Source organism: Anabrus simplex, chromosome 2 (assembly GCF_040414725.1).
Source record: "Anabrus simplex isolate iqAnaSimp1 chromosome 2, ASM4041472v1, whole genome shotgun sequence".
In the NCBI taxonomy this organism is placed as follows: domain Eukaryota; kingdom Metazoa; phylum Arthropoda; class Insecta; order Orthoptera; family Tettigoniidae; genus Anabrus; species Anabrus simplex.
In genome coordinates, this window is record NC_090266.1 from 1,144,699,297 (window position 1) to 1,144,711,352 (window position 12,056).

General features: G+C 39.3%; 1 protein-coding gene across 3 annotated transcripts in view; it reads left to right on the forward strand.

Moving 5' to 3' along the window:
- The window catches only part of IP3K1 (inositol-trisphosphate 3-kinase-like protein), an 803,184-nt gene that overhangs the window by 457,890 nt on the left and 333,238 nt on the right, over positions 1 to 12,056 (forward strand). The window contains exon 1 of one of the 3 annotated variants that reach the window (XM_067142099.2): positions 428 to 583. The exons of the other annotated variants lie outside the window; for them this stretch is intronic. Within the exon in view, the coding sequence (XP_066998200.1) occupies positions 530 to 583 (54 nt within the window). The 5' untranslated portion in view covers positions 428 to 529. Of the gene's footprint in view, positions 1 to 427; positions 584 to 12,056 lie in introns of those variants that run through there. 3 annotated transcript variants of the gene reach the window in all.

The window sequence follows — 12,056 nt, forward strand, 5'->3', positions numbered from 1 at the left end:
TATGGCTATCATATATCTGAACCACTTCTAAAACACAACCATCAGATTTAGAAAACAATTCTACTTCGGTAAAAACACACGTTTATACTTGAAGACCGTCAGTGTAGTTATAAGTCAGCCACTACTGAGCAAGCCGCTTGATTCTCCGCACAGCTTCTTTTCACGTATGACCAGCTACAATGGTTTAGTGTCTGCTTATGCTTGTCACGTTTAGGAGCTCCGTAGTGCCTACTCCGGATGAAACGTGCCCTAATGAAAGCCGGGAAACTGGCAGTACCATTTAAATTTTCCGCTAATTTATCGCAATAAGCATCAGGATTGATAATGTGAGGAATTGCTAGTGCTCTACTCTTTCTTGTTATTACGGTTTTAATACTTGTAATAATGGAAGTGCTAATTTGTGACAAAGCCAGATGTAAAAGTATTGTATCTCAATAAGCATCAGGATTGATAATGTGAGGAATTGCTAGTGCTCTACTCTTTCTTGTTATTACGGTTTTAATACTTATAATAATGGAAGTGCTAGTTTATGACAAAGCCAGATGTAAACGTATTGTATCTCGAAATTGAGCTAGAAGATCCGGTAAGTCATGTCATTTGTTGTATGTTTCGAACCTTAAGAGTATTGTATTGGTCCTGAGTTTCATGGCATGCTTTTATATCAGTTTTACTCTATCCTAATTGATACAAGGAACCCACTAGATGTAATATTTTGCTCTGTTTTTTTTGGAGAGACAACCCATAAATTAAGTACTAAGTGGCATATTGACGTCATTTTACGTTAGAATGATTGGTACGTGTTTAATGAATTCTCACTAGTTAAAGGAGGATTCAAGATTTATTAGCAATCACTTCTGATATAGTTTTTCCCCCAGTCATTATGGAAGTTTCGTAACTTGTAGAAATCTTCACCAGAAACATGTTTTCGTACGAAAATTAATCTAGTGACATATATATAATAATGTTATCTGTAATTCTATAAGATTGTCTCTCAAGGGACAGGGTGCGTCACTTAGTTGATTGGGCGCTTTTCTCTACGCTGAAATTTTCGGGTTCGAATCTTAGCTTTGTAGATTAGTATTCAAGGATGCTTAAATAGATGTGGCTAATGTCAGCAGATTTACTGGCACGTTAAACATTCCCTTTTCAAGGCAAAATTGGGAACTTCCAGCGTCTCATGAAATTTATAACAATTGAAGGGGCATTATAACACGCAATTGCTATTGCTGGAAAGAGTTAATGCAATTTAAACAAATACTTGATTTCCGTTGAATTACTTCATCAGAGAAATCAAATAAATATTAATTTGGCTTAACATAGGTCCATAATATTGTATGCCACTTCACACCATCGCATTTCATCTCATTAAAGTCCCTTTTTCTTTGTGTTCTTGGTGTTTTTCTGAAACTTTTGGATGTACGGTGTAGCTATATATGCATCGACCTTCTAGCTGTATGCTTGGTGGGTACCACAGACGTTGATATACGAAGGTTGTTCTTCACAAGGTAATCATCTCCTTATCAACACTACGCAGTGGAAAAATACAAACAATATACACAATTTGAAAGTGCATGCTGAAACTTGGAATAAGTATGCATTAGGCATATTGCCATACTACTGTGAACGCTCGGGTGAGAGTTATACTTTTTTTAATATATAATTTATTTGGCTTTAGATCAGTTACAGACCAAACAGCCACCTGGATATTACAGTACGCTGGTTTGAACTTTACAATTCATTACAAGTAATTGTCACAGTGTGAAATATATACATATACATATAAAAGACATAGATGTTGCACATCATTACATTGAAATCACATAATTTCACAAAAAATCAATCAAATTTGTAGACAAGTTGTTGTTAAATAGTTCCCAATAATAGTATACACTTTTCTGTTTTTGGTCACCAGTAGTGTATTTACAGAGGTTGGTAACTGTTGCTTAGCGTGAAGCAGAGCTGTAAGAAACACATTTTGTTGTTGGTGGTAATGAGCACATGCAAAAACGAGTCCTGAATCGACTGACCATCACAGGAACAGTATGGTGTGTCCACTACGTTGATGCGATAAAGGTGACTTCTAAAACTTCCGTGATTGAAGCGCATTCGGGTGATAGTCGAGATGAATCGTCGTTGAGTGTTCCATTGTGCAAACCAAGGACGTCGCGGGGGATTCTGTTCAATCGTTGAGTAAAATTTACCTTTGTGGCTCTTTGTTTCTTCCCACTTCTGTGACCACTGACTATAGGTTCGTTGGAACATAATCACTGTATAATCCATGAAGTTGCTGGGAGTATTCAGGACCTCTCCACTGACACATGCTTTCTTCGCTAAGTCATCTACATATTCATTATGTGGGTATCCCGATGTGGGCTGGTACCCATACGAAGTTTACCCTTGAACCGCGTCTTTGGAGTTCATATGTTTTTTGAATAATACTGATATGGTAGATATTGGGTTTCTGGAGGATAAGTGGTGTAGATAGTGTGGAAAGGACGCTCAATGAATCTGTAAGGATAGTGATACTCTTACGGTAGAATCGTCTGGCATATTTGAGCGCTTCTATAATGGCAATAGCTTCTGCTGCATAGATAGAAATATGTTCTGGCAAACGAAAACCTTGAGCTTCATGTTGATCAGGACAATAGAATGCACATCCTACGCCACTTATTGGTATTTTTGAGCCATCAGTATAAATTTTAACAGACGAAGGATACCGGAGAGTCAAATCCTCTTGACATAACTGCGCCAATCTGTGATCCTTTTGTAGATATGTTAGTGATCTGTCCACTTCCATAGGGCATATGCCGTGTTCAAATGGAATATCATATACGTCTGCCACACTCTTCTGACAGTTTTGGGTCAGTAGTGAATCTATATATGTGACACTTTGCAGCAGGAGATATCTTTGATTCAAAGAAAGCCGGTCTTGATCGTCTGCTAAATGTTGTAATCTGCGAAGAGGTATTAGAACTGTTGAATTTTTAGTGTGAGTTTGCTTTAGTATGAACTTGTCTGAAAGAAACTGTGCACGGATAGTCAAGGGCATCTCTGCGGCTTCGTTATTATACTTGAGACAGTACAGTATGTGGGTATTTAAAATTTGTTATAATGAGTAAATACGGGAAAATTGGATGAATAATGAAATTATTGTTGCAAAATATGACAATTCCATCGCCCTCAGCGAAGTAATTCTCTAGAAATGAATTAACAAAATAATGGGATTTTTGAAGAGTTGATAACTGCTACTTTTTTCCACATTTATACTATTTGTCTTTTTAATGTGATAGCGATTTTTATTTTTATTTAACAATGTTAATGAAATGTACCCTTTTCCTATGTTAGTGCGGCAATACATTTAACATTCTTGATTGTATATCAGTAACATGGTTTTGAGAATATCTCCGCGCTGCTGTAGCTGCCCACAGGCTTTAACTGTACGCAGTTATTATACTGTATAATGTTGATCAGTACATACCTGGGGTACATAAAATAACTTTAACGCGATTTTCTTGTAAGTTTTTGAATTTCGGCATCTTCCATAAATCTCAACAGTTGATTTTCACATTGTCATTAAAGATATTTCTTCTCATTATTCCAAGACAAGTCAGGAAATATTTTCTACTATCGCAATTTTGTTCTTAACGTAATATTTAATATATTTCGTCTTGGCCTTTTTGCGGGTTTTCATCGTCTGTGTACTCATTCTGATGTTGAAATTGACTTGCAGATGTCCAAATAGAAGATGAACTCAATCTCGGGAATTAGGGAACGCTCCTGGAGAAATGAGTTAAAATCCCACGCTCGGTCACCCTAGAAGTGCTTTTCCTTGGTTTCCTACCTGTAACTCCAGATGAAATTATAAACTTTTTCTTTCACCGTAAATCGAATCACACGAATTTTTTTTTGGTGTGAATGAAATGTAATGCCGAGATGCTACCTAACATAAGGGCCATGGCCGCTTTTTTCTTAACACAAATTATTTACAAACACATACTCAAGAAAAGTCAGGGCTTTTTAAACAGATTTACACGCTCTAAGTAGCCTGCGTGGAGTCCTTGATCATGATGTCCCTAGTCCCTTTCATGAGGTAATAACTGCCAAGATCAAATGGTTTATAATTTTTTTTCCTTAACATTAGCTGGTGCTGCCTTCTCAGGATAGCAGTTAACTTAGTAGAACCGTGCAGAAATCCGTGCGACATGTTAGAAAGTAGAAATGAATTTTACGGTTTCCACGATATTATTATTTTTTCTCTAAAGCTAGGAAATGTTTTTATTTACTTCTTGTAAACATAATTTCAACTTTTTTATTTCAACACTGCCAACACCCCCGGATTGTATTTGTGTGAATTCCTGAAAAGTCACTACAGGTACAAAATATTCTACCTTTTTTTTCTCCGTCGACCAGTTACATTGTAGTATGTGCTTTCAAACACATTTCTCTATTCGCGTCGAAGCACGAACAGTCGTCTTTTTTGTTTAACGTGCGTTATAAAGGCTAACGGTCGTAACGGACGCCAGCTTTTTGAAGACGTGTTCAGGATTTCTTTGATTTCTTTGATTTCTTTGGAGTAGTTGTATTTAAAAACACGTCAGTGCCACCGACCTCAGCTAGGATCGAACCAACTATCTTGGAAACGGAAGGCTAACGAGTAACGAACTGCGTCAATGAGGTCAACAAGCATGTGTTGGTCCAGAGAAATAGCCTTCATTCATTGAGGTATCCAAATATTTAGAACGAGAAATTCGCTTTACTTTTAATAGGTTTGTCAAGTCTTGAACATAGACCATTCTTCGTACTGTACGTGCAGATCCAAATGCTTGGTGCAGCAAAGTCTGCAGCGGTGATGTGCCCTGTTTAGTTGTGAACGTGCCTTTGAGCACGTAACGCACTCCATATCCCAGAACTCTTCCGGTAGTAAACGGTCTGACGGTAACAGTTTTTATACTGAGTGGTTTAAACTACACTGTATTTTTAACCGAGAAGTGTAGAACTGGCTTTGAGTGCCTCAGGACAAATATGAAGTTGATGAGACTCAGCTGCTGGTCCATGGTCAACTCGTTACGTAAGTTAGAGGACGTTGCCTATCTGATAATCTGAGATGGGAAAATAAGAGAGGCGACATCATTCATGGCTTTTCACAGAGGCGTCCCGTTTCGAAACCCGGTCATTACATGCGGGTTCTTAAAACAGAATGAACATTTCTTTATTTATTTCTTTCTTTCTTTATTTATTTATTTATTTATTTATTTATTTATTTATTTATTTATTTATTTATCATAAGTGTGTTCAAAATTCTCCTCCACATTCAATAGACAGTATGGATGAATTGAATATATGAATGACTGCATGAATTAATTCACTGAATTGTATTCATGCATACGTGAATGAATGGATGAATGTATGTTCTCATCCTACAGCTCCGGAACACCAACAGCTGAGGAAGACACATTCCATCTATTGGAATCGAACCCATTACATGCAGTTGACGATTAATTGCATTAAGGAGTAATAACAACCCCGCTCAAGAAAGCCAAGAATAACTCCCGAGAGGATTCGTCGTGCTGACCAAACGACACCTCATAATCTGCAGGCCTCCGGGCTGAGCAGCGGTCGCTTCGTAGGCCAAGTCCCTTCGGGGCTGTTGCGCCATGGGGTTTTGGTTTTTTGTTTTAGTAATAACAACAACGGCAACACAATAATAATAATAATAATAATAATAATGATAATAATAATAATAATAATAATAATAATAATAATAATAATAATAATAATAATAATGTCTGTTAGGTCATCAGCTCAGAGGCTGGTTGGATCCTCAAATAGCACCGCCAAAGGTTATGCAGTTATAAGGAAACCGCAAAAACCAATGGCAGCACCAAAATGAGGCGTACTAGGCAAGACGAGGAGTGAGGTAGTTTGCCATTGCTTTCCTCACTGGGTCAGAAAGTGCTATTGCAGCACGACTGACCCTATGAGCAACATCTTTCATAACACTCAGATGCAACTAGTCGTGCCCAATAATAATAATAATAATAATAATAATAATAATAATAATGACGGGACGAGTTGGCCGTGCAGTTAGGAGCGCGCAACTGTGAGGTTGCACCCGGGAGATAGTGGGTTCGAACCCCACTGTCGGCAGTCCTGAATGTGGCTTTTCCATGGTTTCCCCATGTTCACACCAGGCAAATGCTGGGGCTGTACCGTAAGGCCACGGCCGCTTCCTTCCCACTCCTAGCCCTTTCCTCTCCCATCGTTGCCGTAAGACCTCTGTGTCGGTGCGACGTAAAGCAAATCTAAATTATTATTATTATTATTATTATTATTATTATTATTATTATTATTATTATTATTATTGACAGATTCTTGTACTAACAAATTCATGGCTCGCACATTAGCTATCTAGCCGTAGTCTGCTCTACATGTATTACAGGATCTTGCAACTTTCTTGTGTATACATTTCTAATTACTATTGCCGGGCTGAGTGGCTCAGATGGTTGTGGCGCTGGCCTTCTGACCCCAACTTGGCAGGTTCGATCCTGGCTCAGTCCGGTGGTATTTGATGGTGCTCAAATATGTCAGCCTCGTGTCGGTAGATTCACTGGCACGTAAAAGAACTGCGGGACAAAATTCTGGCACATCGGCGTCTCCGAAAACCTTTAGAAGTAGTTAGTTGGACGTAAAAACAATAACATTATTATTATCTAATTGCAATTAATAACTTACTCAAATTACTAGGCTTAGACCATTTTTTGTTAATGATCCTAATAATTCTATAGCCATTCTCATCCTGACTTATGTCGTTCATTACTATTCATAAATTTCCTTCTAACCGGTAGGGTTTCTTTACGGGATTGCAGCAAGTGAAATTCTTCTCTATGTTCACTACAGAGAAAGCACCTTACTGTATCCCTTTCCCTAATTCATCCCTTCTTTTTACAAATTCCCCTCAACCACCAGATCAAACGTCGTGTTAGTCTTCTGTTGACATTCAGAATATGTATATACATACCGTGATTATCCAATTGAATTGTGAGAAGATCCTATATTCGGACACCAACCACTGTTTTTGAATATCTCTAAGTCGTGTAATAATGTATTTACTTGTCGATACCTCAATCCTCTCGAGGTCCATCTCCCAATATTTCCGAATCCCAACCTGTCCAGTATACTTTTAACTTTAGTTTAGCCAATGCTCACTCCCTGAATGTTGTCTCTCTGATGATGTGCAATCTGCAGAAGCTGGCCAATCTCTCTCCTTTTCAATCTTGACCAATATTTCAAAATTCTCTTAAGAATGTCATCTTGAGTACTTTCTTCACATATGTTGTACTCCACAATTTGCTGTACAATTTCATAACCCATTTATAATCTTACAGAACTTACTCGCTACCTGATTCAACATCTCAGACTCTTTCTCCGCCCCTAAAACTCACTATTTCTCGAATACAAGCGTACAGCTACACGACTCATACCACCGAGCTCGATAACTGCAGTCGCTTAAGTGCGGCCAGTATCCAGTATTCGGGATATAGTGGGTTCGAACCCCACTGTCGGCAGCCCTGAAGATGGTTTTTCGTGGTTTCCCATTTTCATACCAGGCAAATGTACCTTAACTAAGGCCACGGACGCTTCCTTCCCACTCCTATCTCTTTCCTATCCCATCGCCGCCATAAGACCTGTGTCGGTGCGACGTAAAGCGGCTTGCAAAAAAAAAAGACTCATACCACGTAGGAAACTCGCTCGGCAAAGTACTTGATTCAATTAGCCTTCCACCTCAAATTCTTCTTTTGTTCCTCACTGTTTAATGATTCAAGAGAACGCTGTTTACGGTATAATGTAGCGCCTTATAACAACAACTACCAATCGTCATTTGGATTAATAGTGGTAGTAGTAGTATTATAGCATTTCCTCCGAAATTTGTAAAAAAAAAACATTCACATAATTACCAATGTCGTTAGGTCAGATTGAGGTGACCGGTAACCATCGATACTTTTTTGCAATTTTTATTTGAACTCTAGGCAAAAGCTAGGTTGGCACTTTTCTTCGGGATACCGCCCCTTTCTTTTCTGGCAGCTGAGTAGCGGAACTCGTAAAGGGCTCGCCTCCTGCGTTCACATTTACGAGATCACAGTCGATTTAATTTAAGAATTTGTATATGCGAGAAACCCGTGTCCTTAGATTTACTAGGACATTAAGTAATTTTATTTTATGGATACACAGCTAGCATTCTGACGTCTTGAACATTCACCTCCCTTTTCTGACGAGACGGCGCTGCCTGGTAGAGGCGTCGCGACTTTCGTAATGTACGTAACTTTTACGGATTTGTTGAAGTCCGTTTAGTTCTGCCACGGCAGGGGTCCCCGTAGTCTACTGCTTTCAAGGTCTTCGAGTCTAGTTAAATTTGCCGGTTATAGAATACCCATTCATTGTGTTCCTGGAATAAAGGAAGTAGCAACACGCATCTACCTTGTTCTGCATGTACTAGGCGGAACTCATAATAATTGTTCGTGAATGACGTTAAAAATAATGTTATTGAATTTATGTCCCACTAACTACTTTTAATGTTTTCGAAGACGCCGAGGTGCCCGAATTTTGTCCCTCGGGAGTTATTTTACGTGGCGGTAAATCTACCGACACGGGGCTGACATATTTGAGCACCTTCAAATAGCACAGGACTGTGCCGGATTCGAACTTGCCAGCTTAGGCTCAGAAAGTCAGCGCCTTAACCGTCTGAACCACTCAGCCCGGTGAGCGACGTTATAATAATAATAATAATAATAATAATAATAATAATAATAATAATAATAATAATAATTTGTTTTACGTCCACCCAGTCCGATTGTATTTAAAGGTGCCCAGATACGCCAGCCTCGTGTCGGTATAGTACGGACACTGAGAGGAACTCTTCTGGAATAAAATTCCCACACTCGGCGTCTATTAAAAACATTACTGCTGAACAGGTTGGCCGTGCGGTTAGGGTCGCGCAGCTGTCAGCTTGCATTAGAGAGATAGTAGATTCGAACCCCACTGTCGGCAGCCCTGAATATTGTTTTCCGTGGTTTCCCATTTTCACATCAGGCAAATGCTGGGGTTGTACCTTAATTAAGGCCACGGCCGCTTACTTCCCACTCCTAGCCCTTTCCTATCCCATCGTCGCCATAAGACCTATCTGTGTCAGTGTGACGTAAAGCAAATTGTAATATAAAAACATTAGTAGTTGAAACGTCCTGGTGGGAAATTATTGTCAAAATGGAGATATAGGCCATTAATTGATGCCGTTGAGTATTTTATCTCTCTAAATTAACCAGTAATTCCAATGGATTGCCTACTGCCATTTCTTGATGGATACAGTACTTTTGAATCCATCAGCAAAATGTAGCTTCCACTGAAGTCGCAGTCTCACCCGTGCAACAGTATGGAAGCTGCTGGGGTGTGGGCGATACTGAGTAATGACTTTCTGAGCACAACCCGTGCGTCTGAGTGTCATGAAAGGTATTGCTGATAGTGTCAGTCGTGCTGACATACTGTAGCACTTTCTGTTCCAGTGAGGAAAGCAATGGCAAACTAACTCACTCCGCGTCTTGCCTAGTACGCCTCATTGTGGTGCTGCCTTTGATTTTTGTGATTTTCCTACGTGGGGATCCATCCAGTCTCTGGGCTGATGACCTAACAGACAGAAATACTGCTGATCTCGTGATTTACTGGGCGAGTTGGCCGTCAGCTTGCACCCAGGAGATAGTGGGCTCGAACCCCACTGTCGGCAGCCCTGCAAATATTTTCCCGTGGTTTCCCATATTCACACCATGCAAATACTGGGGCTGTACCTTAATTATGGCCACGGCTCCTTCCCTCCCACTCCTAGGCCTTTGCCATCCCATCGTCGCCATAAGATCTATCTGTGTCGGTGCGACGTAAAGCAGAAAAAAATTGAGAGTGGATTAATCAAGGCCTACATTTCCAAGTATCCTGTTACTCAGGGGACTGACGTTCCCTTTTCGTGTGATTTGTTACTATTCGACTTAATAAAATAATTACTGTTCTATTTCTAAAATTAATTTTAAGATTTCTTCCTTGAATATCTAATTTAACTTTTTCATTTTTTTCCACTTATTTGATACAAACGGTAACAGTCAGTCACATAAATTCAATTAATAATAATAATAATAATAATAATAATAATAATAATAATAATAATAATAATAATAATCCACTACATCTGAATGCAGTCCGAAATAGTACATCGAAGAGATCACCATCATCATTGTTTCAGTTAATGTATTGAGCCTTCAAGATTGCTAAGTTACCCTTGTGTTTGTGAAGTATGTTCTCATCTTGGGTTTTTCAGCAAAATGATGTTTCTTCACCAACGTTCTAAAGCTAGGCCTGTCTATTATAATTTCACATGCTGTGGTCGCGAAACGTCATAAATGAATAGCGTGTTGTTTACAGTAGATACTATACGCTCGATACAGAATGGAAGGGTAAAGTTAGGGTTCCCTCGTAGTACAGTAGTTACCGAGAACAAAGGGGTTGTCTGTCAACATCACAAATGCGGGTACGAGTCTGGCAGCAAATGACGTGAACAGTGGGTATTTATGGGGTCAATATATTTTTTAAAATATCTAAACCAATACAATATTTATACTTGCTGCTTTTTACGATGTCGTCTTGCAGTTGAGCAACTTCCTGTCGATAGTCTAGTCTTACTTTCACTATGTTTACAGTAAAAGGATTTGCAAATTGCACTAAATTGTTTTGTTCTTGTCGTTCTGAAACCGACATTTCGAAAGATACCGTAGTTCGGTCTGTACATAGAGCACACAATCGTTTGAGCTAAGCGAGGAGTTCGATAGAGGAAGGTTTTTGACATCGTGCTTTTGCTTGTCTCTGTTCAGGAGCCTGTCTCTCAAGACACTGGGTTCCTGTATCTAAGATTCACCTTTTGTTCTGAATTCTCCCATACTTACTTTCCTTCTGCTGTCGTTGACAAACATCTGTCGTACAGTTGACCAGTAGGATCGTCCGATGGGCCTGGGTTGGGAGAGGATTATAGTTACAAAATGATGGTAGAACACATTGAAGGTGCATGCATGACACTGGTACAAATACATTACAGATATGTTGGTTCTACAGTTATGTCTCTGAATGTTTATTTAGTTTACCGTTTGTCATTTTATGTATAGTTTCTTTTTGTAAAAATTCCATGGGGGGGGGGTTATAACCCCCAGCACCTTCCCCCCCCCCCTCCGGGCTACGCCCCGAGTTGAGCAGGTCTCCCGCACGCTAATAGATAAATAAAATCCCACGTTTAAGGCTTGGATACTAGTTAGTTTCCAGTTGGATTTGCTTGCATCGAGACCAGCTTCATTTGTGGACGGAAGAATCATGTTCATTTTTACGAACTGTTGCAGAGTCTGACTGACGCTGATGGTGCAATAGGTTAGTCGTTGGTCCTTAGTTTAAATGCGAAGGGAGTTTAAATGCGATAACTCTGTGTCTCTAGTTTCCAGAGTCTTAAAGTACTACTGCGGGACAATGTCTCTACACTCTGACGTCTGTTAATGCCGTTAGCACGTAGAACAGACGTTAAACATAATACTGTAATAATAATAATAATAATAATAATAATAATAATAATAATAATAATAATAATAATAATAATAATGTGCTATTGCATGTTCCTGTGGTGGTTGGTAGTGTAGGGCATTGTTTGAATATGACGAGGAAAGTGTTGGGATAAGCACAAACACGCAGTCCCCGAACCAGAAGAATTAATCAAACGCGATTAAAATCCCCGACCCGGCCGGGAATCGAACCCAGGACCCTGTGAACTGAAGGCCTCAACACTGACTATTCAGCCAATGAGTCGGACGATGTGCTGAATTATAGTTTTTAATAGTTTTATTCGTGATAAGAGTGAAAGTACCGGGGAGGATGAAGTTAAGACAGAAATAATTGTTACTGTACCCAGTCTTCATTCCGAGACCTGTTCCTGTTATAATCTGCACAAAAAGGTAGTATTGCATCTTTATATTATTATTGTAACT